This window comes from Brugia malayi, assembly GCF_000002995.4.
Source record: "Brugia malayi strain FR3 genome assembly, contig: Bm_v4_Chr1_scaffold_001, whole genome shotgun sequence".
NCBI classification, from domain to species: domain Eukaryota; kingdom Metazoa; phylum Nematoda; class Chromadorea; order Rhabditida; family Onchocercidae; genus Brugia; species Brugia malayi.
In genome coordinates this window covers 3,605,213-3,625,933 of record NW_025062475.1, presented here as the reverse complement: position 1 = coordinate 3,625,933, position 20,721 = coordinate 3,605,213, and the positions used below count along the sequence as shown (strand labels likewise).

At 30.8% G+C, this 20,721-nt stretch overlaps 2 protein-coding genes across 5 annotated transcripts; both read left to right on the top strand.

Annotated features, from left to right (window-relative positions):
• Positions 1 to 1,095: 1,095 nt before the first annotated feature.
• On the top strand, positions 1,096 to 14,052 carry Bma-gck-4 (the record flags this gene model as incomplete). Of its 4 annotated transcripts, none has more annotated exons than XM_043076424.1 (33): positions 1,096 to 1,392; positions 1,476 to 1,598; positions 1,965 to 2,163; positions 2,425 to 2,497; positions 3,105 to 3,255; positions 3,415 to 3,540; positions 3,944 to 4,114; positions 4,271 to 4,441; positions 4,675 to 4,858; positions 5,118 to 5,297; positions 5,381 to 5,481; positions 5,562 to 5,729; positions 6,246 to 6,323; positions 6,557 to 6,640; positions 6,931 to 7,020; positions 7,247 to 7,408; positions 7,529 to 7,609; positions 7,861 to 8,103; positions 8,317 to 8,460; positions 8,539 to 8,709; positions 9,074 to 9,169; positions 9,505 to 9,741; positions 10,126 to 10,277; positions 11,090 to 11,213; positions 11,344 to 11,472; positions 11,826 to 11,969; positions 12,065 to 12,192; positions 12,425 to 12,551; positions 12,717 to 12,869; positions 12,954 to 13,118; positions 13,355 to 13,468; positions 13,752 to 13,866; positions 13,991 to 14,052. In XM_043076424.1, 33 exons carry the CDS (start codon positions 1,096 to 1,098, stop codon positions 14,050 to 14,052), a joined length of 4,743 nt encoding a protein of 1,580 aa, XP_042932358.1. The 4 variants fall into 4 exon arrangements, with proteins under 4 accessions (XP_042932358.1, XP_042932357.1, XP_042932359.1 ...); XM_043076423.1 differs by having other exon boundaries at positions 4,271 to 4,561; XM_043076425.1 differs by having other exon boundaries at positions 1,165 to 1,392.
• Positions 14,053 to 15,543: 1,491 nt separating this feature from the next.
• Bm10724 (uncharacterized protein) lies at positions 15,544 to 19,543 on the top strand (the record flags this gene model as incomplete). Its single annotated transcript, XM_043076422.1, has 10 exons — positions 15,544 to 15,677; positions 16,193 to 16,343; positions 16,658 to 16,763; positions 16,910 to 17,038; positions 17,539 to 17,645; positions 17,742 to 17,804; positions 18,106 to 18,457; positions 18,815 to 18,908; positions 19,117 to 19,300; positions 19,463 to 19,543. 10 exons carry the CDS (start codon positions 15,544 to 15,546, stop codon positions 19,541 to 19,543), a joined length of 1,401 nt encoding a protein of 466 aa, XP_042932356.1.
• Positions 19,544 to 20,721: the final 1,178 nt, after the last annotated feature.

Sequence of the window (20,721 nt, the reverse complement as noted above, 5' to 3'; positions counted from 1 at the left end):
TGGGATTCTTGTAGGTAAATTTATATTTTTAAATGAAATAAAATATGTTATATTTTCATACTGTAAATATAAGTGAAATTAGCTTTCTTTTTCTTAAGTTGCGCTTGAATGATATACTTTTTATAGTTTTTATCAAAGAGTGATAAAAAGGACATCAATAAGAACATTCTCTACTAGTGCATATTATCAGTACATGAGTAAGCATAGTTCCTAATGAAAATTTTCACTTACCACTAGAACTTATGGATTCTATTAAGTATTACTTCGGAAAGTATGCAGCAATTAATTAATTCATAAATTGCTTTTCTCTCTTACTTTATTTTCTTCCTTCTGCGCCATAGTCTAAGTTCATATAAGTTAGTATTGATGCATATGTAAATTTATTTTGTATGTAGCATATCAGTGAGCTTAGAAACATTCAACTAGATGTTACTAACGTAATTATGTTGCAATAAGTGATTACGACAACGATTGCATTGCGAACCTTTACATACTCAGAAATATAACTGGTTGTCTCGTTGTTTACTTTTATATTAAATCCTTGCAAGCTACCAGGTTACTCTAGATGTATAATAAGGGAAATCTAGATTGTTACTTTTTTGTAATATTTTCATTTCTAACAATCTGAAAAATGCATATGGAACAGGATTTGTAATATTCAGTTGAAAGATGTGATAGGCATCAGGAATGAATATTCACACTTTATTTGTTGAGGTGATAAATAGCAGTGAAGAGGAAATGTTATTATTACTATTTCCTCTCTTCTTAAAAGCATCTCATTTACTAACTTTTTTTTTTCACATTTGCATTTTCTTTAACATCGTTACGAAGGTTTAGACCATTCAGCAATTTGTTTGCTTTTTTAGTTGATACCAGTTGCACTATTTTCTGGAATTATCCCATCAATATTAGTTTTGTGTTTCTTAATTTTATATTTTATTTCACTTTCCCTTCTCTCGTTCTGTATCTTCTGGGACTACTTTCAAAAAAGTCGTAATGAATGAGTATATAGGTTTGGTATTGCCTTATATGTATCTTGGTTTGGCTACTTAAATATTTCATTGACATATATATATATATAAACATACATGTTCCATGAAGAAATCAAGCTGTTATATTTACTTTGATTTTTTTTTAGACAAGCCAGCAAATGCTCATTTTGCCATGCCGATCGTGAATCGGCTCAAAAAGTTTATCCTTGGTTCGAATTTTAATAGTGATGGCCAAAAGTCAGGTTTTGGTACTGGGAATAAGGTTATTCCTGATATTGTCCGGATTGAAACGGATGTTTGCGATTACTGGATATTGGATGAAGTGATCGGTGATGGTGCATTTGGAAATGTTTACAAGGCACGATCAAAGTTGAAGCCAGGAACAGTAGCCGCTGCAAAGGTTAACTTGTTATGCGTTTACATTTTTTTTTTTTATTTCCATCCGTATATTATATATATAATTAACAAGTGTAATTGTTATAGGCTATGGAATTGGAGGATGACGAAAGCCAGGATGTGATGGTTGAAGTTTCAATCCTCACTCAGTGTAAACATCCAAATATTGTTGAACTTTATGATGCGTTCACTATGGGTAATCGCATTACGGTAGCTAATTATTATTTACATTCATATATTTCATTACTATTACAAGAATAATTAATGAAAGCGAAACTCGATATTTGTTTGAACTACAAGTAGCGGAAGATGACTTGTTGTTGCTCTACGAAACTATAAAAAACTAATTTCAATTTTCATGCTATTATAAACTCTGTAAACGAATAATTAAATGTCATTATTTGAATAAGGGTTACATAGTTTAGTACAATTATTGATTAGTATAGATTGACCACTTAATCGCTTAATACACTATCTATTATGTTTTAATCGCTATAGAAATTCTGATACACTAGTTTTTTTTTTTTCTTCTAAAGTTATACAAATTTCTTGAAATCAATTTCCTTTTCAATGCAGCTTTTGTTGGAATATTGTGGTGGTGGTGCAGTGGATAGTATAATGATGGAGCTCTCACGACATCTTAGTGAACAACAAATTCATTACATCATGAAAGAGATCCTAAAGGCATTGAATTTTCTGCATGGCAAAAATGTAATCCATCGAGATCTAAAAGCTGGCAATGTATTGTTGACAAGTGATGCGAGAGTAAAATTAGGTAACTTTTTCCTCGTTTTTTTTCAGTAGTTCATCAAAATTAGAGTAAGTCAGTGTTACATATACATTCCATGCTTGTTAGTTACATATATAGTTGACTAAAAAGTTCATACTTTTCACGAAAGTAAGGATTACTGTTAAAGTCTGTGAATCCAATTGCTGATGTAGATGTAAACGCTGATATAATTTCAGCTGCGTCTGATCTAGTTTTTGGAGGAAGTAAAAAGAACTTATATACTGCTTTAATTTAACTTAATTGTAGCCGATTTTGGTGTATCAGCACTATGCAAAGATGGTCGAGAAGTACGATCGACATTCATTGGAACACCATATTGGTAAGCTGCACTGTTGCTGTTGTATTTCTATCCAACTTTTATTTCACACAACTGTTGTGGAATTAGTCATCGTTCATACTTTTTAAATTATATATTTGGGAAATCAGTAATATATGAGAAGAATTATGTGTTAGACAATTAAAAGTGGCACAGCTGGTGAATCAGTTTTAAGATTTTTTAAGACTTTTGAAAAATAAGATTCAAAAGCAAAATGATAAATGGAATAACGTGAAGCATAAAATAGTTATTTATTTTGATTGTGCTACTTTGCAAAAAATATTTTTGTCAATTAATTTATTTGCTGAAAGTTAATCATGCTATGTATTGAAATGTTCGGTGATTTAAAAAAAATGGTGTCATATCAAATTAAATTTCAAGATTAAGTTAATTCATTTCTGCCTTTTAATATTTAGCATGACTCACCACAATTAATTTGCCTCATTATGTTTGGTATTTCTGGTAATTATCTACTATACATTCTTATCATCGCCTTTTTGAAAAAAAAAAAAAAAAAGATTTCAGCGAAGATGACTGGACTTTGACCATAAGGTTTTTTCGCTTGTAAAGTGTTTTAGTTATAAAAAAATGATGTTTCTTCTATGTACAGGATGGCTCCGGAAGTGATGATATGCGAAACATTTCCGGAAAAGCATTACAATAAGTTGGCAGATATTTGGAGTTTCGGGATAACTCTCATTGAAATGGCAGAAGAAAAACCACCTTATGCGGAAATGAACCCTGCGAAAGTTATTTTTAAGGTGTGTTTAATTCCTCGTTTTCTCTTTGGAAGTGAATGAAATAGTGAATGAAATAAGAGAAAGATGAGAAGAAAAAAGGAATACTTGATGAGTAAGATTTGTAGGATTTTAAAAATATTGATAAGGTATTATTAGTTCCTGCAGTTTTCATGTTTTTAGGTCATAAAAGCAGATCCTCCTTCGCTGGAGCGTCCCAATCTATGGTCTTCTGATTTTCGAGCCGTGGTTACAAAGTGTTTAACAAAAGATCCGGAAAATAGACCAAGTGCTTCCGATGTATTAATGGTTAGTGTAACTTCTTTTATTTCAATAGAAATATTTTGAAAAATTTTTCTGAAGTACTTTGGCTTAAAGTGGAGATGGAGATGGAAGATCTTGAAACAAATTTTCAATTCATTTATTTATGATAGAGATTCCTGCCAGCTTGTTAAGTTTTTGATAAATTATTGAGATTTCTACTCATTATTTTATCTTTTAGCATCTTTTACAATAATGAAATGAACGGGTTTGATATGGCAATTATCCAGCGTTAATATTTTTGTGATAGTAATGCTGAAGAGATCAATACATTTTCAAAAGTCACATTTAGGTTTTGATAAACCATTATTTCTCTAACTGATATTGTAACTTTGTCTTCTTTGTTATTCTCTAAAATTTTCTTTTCGTGTCGAACCGAACTTTATTTCAGCACCCATTTTTTGCGCAGTCGGGATCAATTCAGTGTATACGGTCATTGATTAGCGAAGTAAATGCTGAACAAATAACAACTGAAGTAGTGGTTGGCAGTGATGATGAAGTATTGTATGATGATGATGATGATGATACAGCTACAGTGAGTAGTATGACGACGGTTAGTGAAGTAAGAGTTAAACATTTTTTTTTGCTTTGCTGTCAGAAATTGTAAAGACTTAGAGCAATATATGGCTTTCAAAGTTGTCTTTTGAATTATTGTTGTCAAACTTTCAAGATATTAGTTTTTTGTATTTCTACGGATATTTTTTTTTCGCTTCTACAGGCTCAACCATACGATTCGAGCAGTGTGAGCAGTAAGCAAAAACGTCACTCAGTTCTTTCCGCCACCGAACAGAAGATAACACCTCAAGTAACAACATTCACCTCAAAACCAACAGTGAATGCTGGATCAACGACTATTGTCGAGTTGGAACCAACAACACAAATAAGTCCGGTATGCATCGAAACTAATGATGTGGCAAATGCTAACTTATTGTCATCTTTATTACCAGGAAAGAAACAGCGTGCACCAAGTTTACCAGAGGGTGGAGGTAATTTGGAGGAGAAAAACATGGTATGTTATGTAGTGGTATGCTTGTTTATTTTCACGGCTATTAATATTTCTGTTCGAACTGTAATTCTTGTATCTGAAGAAAAAAAAAACTCGTTTAGCTCTTTCTGTTTTAGGTAGCAATAGTAGAAATAAATGCTGATGACCAAGATAAATCAAGGTTTCTCGAAAGACCGAGTAGTGCGGGTAGTTGCAAAAGCTCTGGACATGGACATCATCATGCAGCTGTTATAGCCCTCAGTGACCTCGATAAAGCATTGAATTTGGAAGAAGAGCTTTTTTGTGAAAATAGGGAAGACGGTATGTTGAAAATTATATTCATTGAAGGGTGTTTCTTTTTTCTTATAGCCGTTGACATTTATAATGAAACATATATTGATCATAGTGAAGTCCATACAGTGAAAGGAATCACACCCAATGTTTTATTCTTTTCTCAGTTAACAGTTCTTTAATAAAAGTGTTACAGCTATTACATTTTTTTTTGAGATTTTTCTACACTTCCTGTTTTTGTTCCTGAAATCCTAGTATACTTCCTGAAATTCTTCAATTTTTGTTCTAGATGACTTATCTCCAGTACCAACTTTATCACCGACTTCTGATTTTCTGCCATCCGAGTGTTTTGATCAGGCTGTGCCGATGTTATCAGTCTCAAAACCTGGTTTTTCTGTCAGCAGTAAAATGGAAAATACTGCAGACCCGAGTTTGATTGTTCTTTCCAGAGACGAAATGAACGATGACGGTTAATACTTTACTACTACGAAAAATGTATTTATTCATTAAAGTGTTCAATTTAAATGTTGTTTAAGGAATTCCTTTATTCAGGCATTGAATTCAAACTGGATGGCCGAAAGCCAGCTCATCAAATTTGTGACATTCTTTCTGAAGAGCAGCTTAACGTTCAGTTAATAGGGCGACCTACTACGGTATTTATATTTTTTCATTCATTAGGCCTGAAATTTTCAGTGATTAGGGAATGGGATTTAATGGTGGTTTTGAAATGCAGGTTCAAATTACCGATACAGGAGCTGTTTTAACGACATCAAATGCTTCACTTAGTAAGAAATCAGTTGAAACTAATGCTCAAGTTAAATTGGAGCGGCCAAACGCTGTACAGGAAGCTAATTTTGTGCATACATTAAAACTTGAGGACAGCCAACAGTTGGAAGTAAAGGTGGAATGTTTAACTTATTATTTGTTTCTATGTGTTTTTGATTATGTGTTTCTATCACGGATTATATACCTTACAGTTGTTTTTATGCTCTGCAAAATCACTTTTTTCTTGTTGTTTCTTAGGCAAAAATAATCCTGATGGGATTCATACAGAATCGGTTACTAAATTATACTTTTAAATTAAAAATTTTTTTTTAAATTTAAAGAGTAAATTATAATTTGTATCATTGGACTAAGTATTTTAATACCTTTCTAACTTCATACGATTAACTTCTGCAAGAAATGTTTCAATTAAGATACATAAGTCCCTTAATAAAATACCGTAAATTGATTTGGCCTTTCTTTCTAAATGTCACTTTATTGATAATACTTCATAAATATTCCGCTAAATGTCTTCATTGATTTCAATAAATTATTTCTCTTAGTCCAGTTATAGAAATTTCTTTGGTTGGTATCAATACTGTGCTCAAGTGTATATGCTTTTGTTCTTCATAATTAGCTCCATTTCTCTTTTTAGGCTTTTAAAAAGAACGAAATCGCTCTTCCAGAATTGGTGCCAGCCGAAGAATTCCGCTCGTCTGAACAGCAGGATGATGTTAGTTGCACTGATTTATTACTGCTTTATTTAAACTGTTAACAGTTCAACTAAGGTTACCAAATATTTGAATTTTAATACTTCTGTTAAGTCGATAAAATCGATGTACGACAATATCAGTGAGCCTATTTGATAGGTCACGCAGAGTTATTTATACAATCACTTTTTCCTCTTTTTACCTTGGATTTCTCGAGAATTTTTGCTGGTAGTGGTGTATGCGATAATTTTTACAGTATGTCAAACAGCAGTCAAATGTTTCAAAGATGGAGAAGAAAAAGGATGCAATATCATACAAATCTTTTGATTCTCTTTTAAAGGTTACTTATTTGAAATTCAGTCTTTTCCGACAGGGAATTATATTTGTGCAAGTTTTATCCTTATTCAGAATGCGTCTTGATGACTTCCCAAGACTCAGAAAAGAATTTTTTATGCCCAGCAGAAAGCCGAAAAATTTTGGAGCAGCAGTAAATCATGGTTTAGAAATTATGATTTTTAGAATGGTAAAAAAAAAAAAAAACATTTTGTAGTGAGTGGGTGTTTGACCTTTATTTCGAAGAATTGGATTATCCAAAAGTTTGATTTCAATTAAGATCACTGCAACTTTTAGATTGGTAATAAATCTTCGAATTCTACCGCCGCACAACGATGTTTGTCACAGCCACAGGTTATTTCGTCCAGCAAAGTGACACTTGAAGGGGTCTATTTTTTTCAATTTTTTTTTTTTTTTGTTTTGTTTTGTTAAGTGTGAGAGTTAGGACGTCACAGAGGACATTAAAGAAAGCATGTTAATCTTGGTTTATTTAGTTTAATTCACTTTTTTGACAGGAGCTTTGCTGACGAAAGCTACTCTGACTTCGATTTTTCTCTTTTTCTCTTATCTTTCTCAAAATTATATTAATGTAATGAATCATTTCAAATTTCAGGCACGTTCTCGTCACTTAATACAAGTTGGTGCAACTTCTACTGCGATAGGCGCAAATCAGCCGGTAGGCAAATTACCTCTGGGTGTTTCTCTGTCAACAGATCAGTTAAATACATCTGCAACACGAACCATCTATACCCACATTCCTGATTCCGTGTTGAAGGTATTTTTATATTTACACATAAGGATTAATCGTATTATTTGCTTATTTATGGAGCGTCCACAAATATTTATTATGGTTTGCATTCATTACAATGTTTTTAAATGATACTTACTTTGACAGAATGAGGCCGAAAGATTAGTAGAAACTGATAATTTGTATGATCGAAGTTATTATTGTTATGGAAAATCAACATCCGAAAAGGTTGAGTTAGTTTACTTAAGATTCTTTTTATTCGTTTCTTCTTGAATAGATTTGTCATACAAAGAAAATTACTAGGATTGGATTGACTGTATTGCTCCTCCCATTTTAAGAAGATTTCACGATTTCATTCCTTGTACAGTTTCGTATATTTCAGAATTTCTTTTCTATTTCGTTTTCAAATTTTTTACTAGAAACAAATTCTCAGTAAGCAAAACAAAGGATCTAAAATTATGAAAATCTTACTTTTTCAGAGTTCTCCTCTTCTGGAGAATAAGCAACTACTGAAACACCAGCATTCTATGCGACCAGGATTCATAGATTCTCTTCCTAAGGCTGAGATCAAGATTCAGACTGGAATGACGCAACCTTCTATTCCGTCTGATAAGACTGCTGCCTCATTTACGGGTGAAAAAGGAATGGAGAAAACGATTATTGAGATCCGTCGACCATTATCTTATCCGGAAAGCAATAATAAACAAGTGAGGGCTCGGAAAGTAAGTATTATAAATTATGAAAGAAGCACACATATTAGATATTGAAATGTTGCTTACAGTAAGCAAGACTGCATGAAATATTCTTCATTTTATCTTATCTGATCAGCTTTTTATACTTCTGATAAAACTTTTTCTGTGTATTGCACGTAGTTCTTCAATAATCTGGAGTTTTTTTTTTTTTACTTTTCATTCGTAAATGAATTCAAAATTAAGCCTGTTACTGTATCTTCTTCCCGTGCTGGTTCATCACCGCCTTGGCCAACACAATTACTTTCACGACATAATGCTGTTGTTGCAACAAAAGCTGTTGACCATGCTCAGTGGCAGGGACAAAACTGGAATTTAATTAGGGATCAGGTAATCTAAAATTTGCTATAGCTTTTTCATATTTAATTGCATTTAAAAGTGCTAACAGTATAGTGCTAGTAATTACAGAATCAAAACCGTAAACGATTATTTGCGGAGCGGAGTCAAGGACAAAATAAGATGATTGTGAAGAACATAATTGGACAGAAAACAGATAATACAGGAGATCAAAATGGCGCTGTTCCAGGTCATCACCAACTTACGCCTACAACAAGTAACAAAAGGAACGAAATGCATCTGGTAAAAAATATGCTTCTAGTCTTTTGCAGTTTTGAAATATTGATTGAAGTCGATTTTGAAAACTAAGTTTTCTTGCGATCATTGCGTTCATAAAATTATACTTTTTTTTTCAGTATTTTTTTTTTTTTAATTTTTTAATAAATTATTATCGCTAAAGAGATGTTTTTTTTTTCTTTTTTTTAAAATTGTAGTGCAAATTCCAAAGACTTAACACAAACAGGTGTGGTTACATTCTGCTTTTAACAGTTGATTTATTAGCACTTGATTTTGAAAATCAGAGTGAGTTAAACTTATGACTATTTCACTATGATTTCACTGGATATTTTAAACATTTAGATAATGATAAAGACAAAATTCATTATAGGAGCACGAATATGATTATTTTGGAACAGCATCATCAAGTTCATCAAATTCTAGTAAACATTTTCAACGACATAATTATGAGAATAAATCCGGGGAGGTAAGTCATTTCATGTTTTTCGTTTTTTTTTTTTTTTTTTTTTTTTTATCCCTTAATATTGAATTTAACCAATGAAAATGTTTAATAATATTGAATTTAACCCAACATGTTTAATGAAAATGTTTAATATAATACGAGTAAATCTATCATAAATACCATTAAATCTATCAGCTAATTATGTAATTGCTTATGCAGAATTTTAAATACTAAGGCTCTATTAGAATCGTAGGGAAGTCATGGCGATACTTCTTTATAATAGAGATAACTTTTTTTTAGTAAAAATGGATTACTGAATTCACCATTACCACCATTACTGGGTTTTTTTCTTTTTGCAGCATGATACTTCCAGTTTCTTGACATCCAAAGCTGCCAATGGTGGTGTAGCATCGGCTGGTACAGCGGTTCTGTCTGAACAGGTAAAACCGATACCACGGGCTGCATTAGCTATTCCACCTCCGGAACCGCCGGTGGATTATTATGAAAATAATATAAGTAGCAGCTATGATGTCAAGAAGTCAAATTCACAACAAAAAGTGTCAGCTGTCAAAAATTCAATAGGGAATGGCACCAAAGTAAGTTTATCTAATTTTTTTTGTTTCTATTAGTTTTTTTTTTTTTTTCAATGTGAATCACAGTAGCATGTGATTAGAGAGTTAAAGCGAGATTAGCGCTGATTCACAAATATTCATGATAAAAAGTATTTGAAAAACTGTTATGAATTGATATTTACGGATTTAGTGACACTCATTTAACTTTACTTCCTGTGATGCGTAGCTCGCTCAAAAAGATACTAATAATATTGAATTTGTTATCATATAACTGCTTGTAATAATAATTTAACTAGAGTAGATCCAACTTTCTAGAAAGGAAATTTTTCTAAAGAGAAAATTTTTTAAACGAAAAGAACTTGGGATCATTGTTTCTCGGAAACACTGTTTTTTTTTTTGCATTTCTAGGTTCTAAACAGTGGTGGGTCAATGGTTGGATCACGACGATCACCGCATCGTCAAACTGTAACTAAGAAAACTCGAATATACGTTGTCGATGGTGTTCAGATGACATCAACATCGCATCAAGTATTTGGTGTAAAGCAGGACTATGAATTGAGGTTTGATCTTAAATTTTTTAAAATCAAATTCTCTAAATTCTTGTTTTCAAGTCTTTACAAGGTTTTCAAATTTTTTTATATTTGGATAAGATTTACATCATTTTAGTAAACTGAGCAGTTATAAATTGATTTCTATATAAGAAACTATAGAACACGCAAGGAATTTCGAATAACAGGAAGACAAAGATGCATTTTCTTGCATTTATTTAAAAAAAAAAAAAATTAGGATCCGTTTTCCAACTTTTATTCTGGATATTTGAATTTTGTTTTGAAGCTTTAAATTCGCTAACATTTGAGGAATTTTTACAGTCTCATCCCACGTTATTATATATCGCTGTATGGTGACTGGTCAGTCTTCCAATTTATATTATTCTTATTTTTGTTAAATTTTTGTTCAGCTTTAATAATTTTTTATGTTTTATGATGATACGCGATATCGTTTTCGTTTTTGTGCATGTTTGTCAGTGTGTATTTGAGTTGTGTTGTTATTTTTTCATCGTTATACTTCCGATTTTACATTTTTGATCATGATTGCTATGATTCTAATCTCATTATTCTTTTGTATTAGATTCTCTAATTGTGGCTGTGGTAATGAGAGGAGAAGAATAAGAGAATAAATGGTTTGTGATTGAGACAAATGAGTAGCTCTGGTATGTTAGACTTCGCTTACAAACCGATATTAGAGGTTGGGATGCTTTAGTTTTTGGTGATCTGATTTTTGCTGGTAAGTGTTCTCTGTTGTGAAACTATAATGTGTTTTTTTTTTTTTATGTTAATTTGTTTACTTATATGCTTCATCTTTTTCTTTCTAGGAAACAACAGCTTCATGAGTTGCGTCGTCTACAACGTGAGGAAGCACGTCAACAACGTGAATTGAATGCAAAGGCCGAGGCATTGCGAAACGAACAAATAAAGCGTTTTGCTGCCGACAAAGAAGTAAGTAGTCCGTTTGGAGAAATATTTTAAAATTTCTTTAAAAAATTGTTTATTTTAGCATGTTGGATCTACTAGATATATATTTGCTCATATTAGTTATAACAGTCCTTGAAAATGTTATTTGCTTCAGAATATCTACAAGAAAACGGACATTGAGTTACAAATTTTGGCTAGAACGCAGAAGAGGCAGTTAAAAGAATGTGAAGAAATACATAATGAAGATATGAAACAGTCACTGAAGAGAATGCAGAGTGATCAGGTTGATGCTAACCTTCTTTATACTTATTATTACTCTTATTTATATCACAATCGAATTTTTATGAATATTTCTGTTTAAGCATATACTTACTTTTGAATATACATATATATATATATATGTCCTGTTTATTGTTTAAACGACTTTGGAGAGTTTATTAATGCTTTTATCTCGATTCCTTTATTAGATGAAGCACCTAACCGAATTTCAAGCTTCGATTTGTCAGAAATTAATTATTTAGTGGAGTATGATGGTGCTGCAACAGGATACTAGATAAGACTGTGCAGTGGGTTCTCGAAAATTTTCTGACACTTGTCTGCTTATTGCTTAAATTATAAGTTACAACTGCATTTTAGGAACGTGAATTGCGCATGTTTCGTGAGCAATTAAAACAAGAACAACGTGATCTGAAAATGGAAATGGACACAATCCCAAAAAGCCAACGTAAAGATTGCTATCGTGTGCGCAAGGAACATCTGGATAGCGATCAACAAAACAGAGTTAGCATTATTCAATATATTGTATAAGCATAAATTATTGTTGTATAAACAGCAAATTATTTTCGCGATTCATCGAAAGCAATACTATTTTTTAGGAGATGAATTTTATTGCTGAACAGCAATCCGAACAAGCAGCACGCATGGCTCGTGTCCAGCTGGATCATAAAATGAAGATTTTGCAAATTGAAAAGAATTTCCAACAACAAAAGCATGCCGTTTTAAGGTTTTTCATCTTCTCAACTGTGATTAAATGCATGCAAATAAGTTTAATCCTTGACTTGAGTTAAATTTTTTTTCTTTGTTTTTTGCTTTTCTCTAGTATAGATATTTGGGAAAGCTTGCCTTGTTTAAAAGTTCACAAAATTATGCGTTCCATCTTTAGCTATACTTTATCAGATGTTATTTTTGCTTATAGCAATTGTAATTATTTTCAGAATTCATTACTTTATCTTTAGATCACGCGAAGCTTCGGAGTGGGATCTGGAAGAGAAGCAACTGGCTGAACGACATCATCTCAACAAGCAAGAGTTAAAAGATCGGTTTTATCTACAAAGAACTCAAATGCTTGCTCGACATCAAAGAGTAAGTTGGCGCTTAAATATATGATAGTACGCTTTTATATGGTTTAAACATTCATGTTTATTTTTGATTGCTATTTTCCAAAACTACGGGATATAACAGTACGATATAGCAGCATATGATCTGAACATTTACCGAATCCGTGCTCACATTCATTAATACTTGTAGGAGTTGGATCATATGCGTCGAGTAAATGAAATGGATGAAGAGGAGCAAGTACGCTTGTATGCCAGTTTCAAAAAACGTTTACCTAAAGATTTCCGTACCGAATCCAAAACACGAATTGCTATGTTCAAAGAGAGTCTGCGTATTTCTTGTCAGGTAGCAAATATTCATGTTTGATTTATATAATTTTTTTTTTTTTTTTTCATCTCTCATCTAGGTTCAAATCTTGCCTCTCTTCAGAAGGATGATCCTACAACGCTAAATGAAAAGATACGGGCGTTTGAAGAGAAAGAAAAGCAACGTGTACGAATTGCACTGGAAGAGCACGACACTAAATATGCTCGGAAACTGAGAGAACTGAAGGAGAAAAATGCAACAGCTATACGAGAACTAGAAGAGATTCATGTTAGTTCATTTTTTTTTCTAGATGAGTTTGCTTTCATAACTGTTATTTTTATGTCTAAATTTCTTAAACATATTTGTACCGTTTCTGTATGTGTAAAAATATCGATAATCCGATTACATTACAAGAAAATGATTTGCAATAACGAGAAAATAATACAATATTTTAGTTTTGCAGCTAGAATCCAACATATCATAAATTAAGCATCTCATTGTTTATTAACTTGGTATTAATTCAGAGTGAGAAACGTAAAATGTTGTTAGAAGCAGAGGAAAATAAAATGGAAATGTACGAGAAAGAATATGAACAAGTGATAGCTGACTGGAAAGCTGGCTTACCTATTAGAAAACAGGTATGGAAGGTTTTTCGTTTTTTTTTTTTTTTTTTGAATATCATTATAGATTTGCAAAAAAGTTCTACTTTTACAGTTCAAGAAAAGCAAGAACTTAGTACCTTAAATAATGAAGCCTTTTGGTCAATAATACTGCAAATGATTTTAGTGAAAGACGGAACTTTTGCTAGTGATTGATCTGCCATGACTCGGGAAGCATTGCTTTTTTAGCTCGAAATGTTATGTTGGATTAAAGTTGAAGAGGTCGAAGGTAATATATTGCAAATTTATGTACTTATTATAGGCACTGGAAGCAGAATTTGCTCGTGAGCTTGATGAAGTAGAAGCATTCTACAGGAAGGAAAGTGCACAGTTACAGCAATCATCCGCAGCAATTTCTCCAACTGGTTCCTTATCAAGTAAGACATTTTTAAACTTTATAACTAATGTTTCAAATTACAATCCTTACAGCCTGTTTTATTAATTTTCTGTGTTCCGCATAATGTCTTGGACTTGGATGTTATGAGTAAGTCATTTTTTTAGGCAGACAAGAAATAATTGTTGGACCGCCAACAACCGCGGTAATTGGCAATTCGGTCCCCTGAAAAAAGCGCAGCAAGTTATATAATATGTATTACTAAAATATTTTGGGAATTTCTTGCAATTATTTATGATATGTTTATAGTTTTGAACAGTGCCTGGTTACATTCAAATAGCGATATTTATTTATATGTTTAGATGTGTTTAAGTACACTATATTTATACATGAGCCTAACTTAGTCACTTCACTCAGAAAGTGTTAGGAATAAATGAATTATACGATTTATTAAGTTAATCTGAATATGTATATTATTGCCTTTTCTCTCATATTAAATATACAATCAGATGAAATAATGTTATTATTATTACTCATTTCTTCCTCTAATTATGTTTTCTCTTCTCTTTCTCTACGTTCATTCTGATTTACGGTTTATTTGGATAATGTTAAGCTCATGTTAAATCTTTGATCCTTTGAGATTCTTTGTTATCCTCTGCATTTGAGAGGAATAGATTACAGGCCAGATTGAAAACGTTTGTTTTGTTGGATAATCTTGATCAAACTTGTTACTTAATTTTAAGTGGAAGAATTCTTGTAAAAGATATGATGGGCAGCTTACTATGTACAAAATCTCTTTTTCATTTGTATGGATGTTTGGTCGTGTGGGAAAATTTTGATAAAGATTCATTTATTAAGAATGAGAAGAAAACAGATGGGATATATTTTTCAGCTATTTGACTTACAAATCATTATTATCCTTTCACTTTTTTCATGTTTATCTACATATTATATCGAAATTTCTTACAAAAATATTGTTTGTTATGAGGGCTGGAAGAAACGCTGTGATGATTTCATGTTTCCTTTTTTTTTTTTTTTTTTTGATAAGCTTTATCAAAAATGGTAAGTATTTTGTTGAGATTTTATTACTGGGTGCCGAACACATTGTGTTTAAATAAATTTTTCTGTTTATATTTTACAAAAGTCAATGAGCTATTCCGCTTGGCTCTTGTATTTCCGAGATCGATGGATTTTGTGATGAAATAGGAAAAGCAGGAATATGTGCTAAGTTATATTTTTTTTAAATATACAAAATTTTAAATATAAAAAAAATATACAAAAAAAAAGAGTTAGGATTTTTTTCCGGAGTTTATTGATGGTTGGGTTTATTAATTTTAGTTGTTTTTTTCCATATATATTCTCCAATTAAAACTTTAATATTGCTATTGGTCAATTAAATTTTAGTTTAGTAGTATGAATTGCTCGAGAATGAATATTAGACATATAAAAACTATTAGTGTTATTTGATTATTCTTGTTTGCAACAGATCCCAACATAAGAGAAGATATTCCAATATGAGAGACTTAAGGTTTCAAATGTTTGAAAAGTAATAGAAATATATTGTTGTCCGTAGCAGTGTGTCGCTTTTGTAAGGTTTCTTTTTTTATTTCTTGATTCGTGGAAAAAAGCGAACTGTTGAGTAATGTTTTTGATAAATTTACACGACACGAAGTGGTTAAGATAAAATATTAAATAATATTTGATTGCTAGGTTTGTTGTAATGTTATCAGCATGTGATCTTCTGCCGGGACCTTCACATGAGAATGACGATGAAAGTATTTGGCAGTCAACGGATAGTACTACAATATCACGTAATACCACGTGGCATAATATTTCTTCTGCAGCAACTGCTATGTTTGTCTTTCTTTTTTTTCTTTTTTTTATTTTTTCTTTAAAATAATATCCAGTAATAACTGATAATCATTCTTTCATTCATATTAAGAAGATGTTTTGATGTGTTTTTTAATGTGATTAGAAAGAATTATTTGAAAATGTTGGTTGAATTGAGATGAAATATTTTATTTGAATTAAATCTATTTCTATGAAATACTTTGTATTTGAGCTAAAATCATGAGAATCGAATAATTAGGTTACATTTATTTAAAGAATCAGATGATTAAGTCACATTTATTAAAATTCAAATGAGAAATGATTCATTTATTTTAATATTAATTTTTTAAAAAATATTGAAGAAAAGCATTATTGTTTAATACAAAATTATTAAACAATTAACATTCCTTTTTTCAGATTAGTAAGATTACTGCTTAATTTTACAGCAAATTACAGTAATCGACAAAACATAAAAAAGAAAGAGGATAGTGATCATTTAAAATATCTATATATACATATACTGATATATTGTCCTGTAGGTTGGAATACATTCTGATGGCACCAACTTCAGCTGCAATACCATTACATGAACAACCAGTAACATTTCTTAATCAAAATCGACCGTATGAAATTAAATGTCGTAAATGTGCACTTGAACCATATTCCGATGGACAGGATTCATGTTACAAAGTTGGTCGAAACATTTAAATATTAAAATTCGAAATTGATCATACACTTTTTTTACTAATTGTTTTTTTTTTTTTCCACGATCTGACATTCAGTCTGACCTATCTTTCCGACGTAACTTCGAGTCTCTACATTAGCAAACATGAAAATTTATTTCGTTTGCCTTCTTATGCATTAAAAACTTATTCTGTTCGTCTACACTTTTTTTATAAAAGTTTTCTTCCTTCTTCCTTCAGAAAAAAAGACAGTGACTCTTTTGCGCCTAATGCGCGTAAAGTATTTCTGGATAACGAACTACTCATTTTAATTATATCTAGACAGTGATAACCATTTGTTTCGACAGCAAAAAGTTGCGCTACCAGATGAACGACTTAATGGAAATATGGAAGGCGAAAAATCCAGGAAAACGCTTCTTCACATTAGGCAAGTTCAATATGAATGTCGTTCAGAACAAGATCAGCATATTGAAGATTTAAATGAAATCTAAAATGGCCATCTTGAACAATAAGAATGGGATTTTTTGGCAAGTTTAAATTAATTTTCATAATCGAATTTTAATTATTATTTAGATATGCCGCGCTGTTCAAATGTATCACAAGTCAAATATGCGTTACGTTCAGCTGAATTTGTATGGGATGGTTCGCTACCAAATGCTTCTTTGTTTATCAAATTTTTCGTCTTAAGCTCGGATTTTGTTGGTAAAATATTCTATCAAATGCCTAGCTAACTTCATACTGTTTAGTAGCGAAAAACATTGGCTTTCCTTAACGCTGAAATGGCAGTCATAAATTATGCAGTTGAATATAATTGTTAAGAAGGATTGCTATTTTAAAACAGAATGTATAATATATTTGCGATAAGCTTTTCAATCATTAAAAAAAAAAAAAAAAAAAAAACTAATTATGTTACTAGATAGATTGATGTTTTGATTAATTCCATTTTATTCGAATCGTTCGATAATAAAAGTGGTCATTATGTATAACCTCTTCTTTTATCGTTCTGTTCTTAATAATTCTGTTCAACTGCCTTCGGTGCCTCGTAGATACACCGAAAACTTTTTTAATTAAAAAATGATTAGTTTGACAAAGAAAAAAAAATTGCTTCAAATCCAATGAATAACATTATAGGATTTTGATCAGCTTTTTACACTTCTCTTTTTGCTTACCTCTAAAATGTTTAAGCTATACAATGGTTACAGATAGCTGCGGTGAGAAGGGAGAACCATTTCGACTCGTTTTCCAAACTTATTCATACAGATCATTAGAACTTTTGCAGCAAAATAGTTCACTTATTCAAATTTTCAAGGTTAATTTTTGCATTTTAATAAATGTTCCCAAATTTCATGAATTTTGAGAAATATGTTATCGAGTTGAATTGAATTTAGTATATCTTCTGTTATAGCTTCATGGTGCGGAGAGGAAGAGAAGAACAGAACGAAAGAAAGCAACATTGCATGCGAATCAGGTAGATTCTTTTCCTTATTGTGCTGTCATTTATTGATGATCAGTGAAGGAATATTGATAATAGTCGCAGGCAATAGTATAATTTTATTTGAAAAGGATACGTTGGAATCTTTAGAAAAATCGTATTGAATAGATTAAATAGATTAAATTTAGGCAGGTCGAATCGATAGATGTTACTGCTGAAGTTTATTTTCAGAAGTTCTTCCTTCAGAATGTACCTATGTCCTAAGAATGATTGTTATCCAGTGTAGGCGAATCTTTAAAATCTTTGTCATTTTTTCAAATATTGTATAAATTTGCAGGAGCAATATCAGCCATCGTATGATTATACTTTCTTATTGGGTGCAGATTTTGATTATGATGTCGATAGTGAAGAAAGAGTAACTCCTACCGAACAAGTCGAATACATTGGAGCTTCATTGGGAAGGAGTAAACTTCTACGTGTTGCGACTGCATTTGATGATATGGAGCAAGTGATATCGAAAAGGCATTGTAATTTATCGGTGGATAGTAATTATTCACGAGAAAATTCAGTAACTGAAGCAGATATTAATGAAGTGCGCATTTGTGCTAGTCATTCAGCGGCTTTTGTTATGAAATGGCTGGAATCACATCGTTTTACCAACTGCACTCATATTTTTAACAATTACAGTGGTTTGGCTTTTAATTTCGAATAATTGCTTTATATTCGCTAGTTGTTTTACAATATTGCATAATTTACAGTAACCGAAAAGTAGGCATTCCTGGAAATCTAATTTGCTTTCCTGACGAAGGAAGCAGTGCTAAACAAACTATACTAGATATAATCTTTGTATCTCTATATTGTGAAGTCCATTTGCTCAACGGTATTTGAACTAGTGTATTCGAACTTTTCATGTCTCAAGCTTAAAGGTATTTTCCATTTGAAAACATATAAATCTTCGTGTATTTTGCAGTCTTTATTATTTTTCAAAGCAAATAATTCAGTAAAAACTAATAGATTTCATTTAAATCAACTTTATATTATTGTAGGAGAAGATATTCTTCGATTAAGCACACTAGATTTGAATTCTCTGATTGGTGATAAATCCGAAGCTTTGCGTTTATTTCAGGCATTACGTAAAAAGTAAACATTTTTTTAATAAATAATTACAGTTTGGTTTACTTCTCTACTAAATGACTCATTTTGTTAAAACATTGGTTGAAATTTTCATTTTTTCCAGGAATGGAAAGAATAGTATATTATTTATTTTTATTTTTTTTATTCTTTATAGTATATTATTTTCACTCATAATATTTTCTGCAACACTTGAAATAATTAAAAACATATTTAGAGCACTTGAACCACTGATAACAATTTATATGGCATTAGAAGGAAATAGCATATACAACATGATAAGGTTGTACGATGGAACTTTGGATGAGTTAAAGGAGAAAATGGGAAAAATTACCTCTTCAGCGGTGAGACAAATATTCGTCCGTGGACCACGTGATATTCTAATTCGTGTTACTGATCAGGTTGTTCATCTTTATTTTCCATCGAGGATAAAAAGTGATAGAAGGTTTCTGAATACTATCGTTATATTTGGTTTAGGAAGAAAAAATCAAAATCAATTTAATTTATGTTGCCGTTGCAATAAAAATAATAATAATTCGCATGGTTGAAATTTTTATTTTCAGGTTATTGAAAGTTGGCAAAATGAATCGATATTTCGAATAATGCGGATAAATAATGAGTGCACATTAATAGTGGAGAAATGAAATATTGTTGATAAATAATTTTAGCTCGAATCCTACAATAATATATTCATTATTGTTTCTATATATATTCATTTAAAAAAAAGTATGTGAATTCCAATCTATTATTATTTATTATTTGCTTGTTAAGTCAAATATCTTCTATTCATTAAACATTTAAGCAATGAAGACAAAATGAATTCGATGTGGTAATGACAGTATTTTGACATCTTCAATATCCAAAAAAGAAAATTAAAATATTTCGCAATATCTAAGTGTTTGAGTTCGTTTACTCAACATTTCGATAGCTCCAAATTCAAATATCAGAAGTGGTAGTTACAATTGGATGTTTACTGCTTTCATGCATTTTGTACGACCAATCAGTGAACACTAGATGATATGTTTTGTTCTGTCATATTCTGCAGAAGTAATAACGGAGTGACGAATTACTATTCTGATTGTTCATGAAATGAAAATGAGAAGCGTTATATAATTTGAAGCGTTATATAAAATTAGTAGCAAAAAAGACATCAAAAATTATTGAAAATGAAAAATGGAATAATTTTGTGTTAACATATCTTGAATATTCTTTTCTTTTTTTTCTTTTTTTTGCTTTATCAAACACAAATATTACATTTATATTGCAATAAAATATAAGTTCAAACCGTATTACCAGTAATTTTTCATTGTAGATATCTCGCGTTCATTAGCAAATGCTTAATTTGTTCTCTTCAAATTATTATTTTATTGATTTTATCTATTAGATTTCTTTTTGTTGATATAATTGAAATTGATTAACGTAATGAACATGATTAATTGGTCGACTTCAATCAGTAGATCTACGGAAATGAAAGATAGCAATTGTACAAAAAGTTATTTTGTTTAAGAAAAAGAAAGCATGCATGCTTACACTTATTTATCATCCATACAAACAACTGTATTTCCTTCTTTTCTTTAAATTAAAGAAAAAATTAAAATTAAAAAAAAAAAAAAAATCATATATATAATTTGTATTTTGAAATAAGTTCTTTTTTGATGTGAAAATATGTATTTCATTATTTTATTCATTCATTATATATTGCCATTGTTTAATAGATTTTTGATGTAACGAAATAATAATTTATGTGAAAAGCACATCAGTGAATGAAATAAAACTCACTTTCTCTTTTGAAATATAATTTCGAAAAATAAAAAGAAAAATG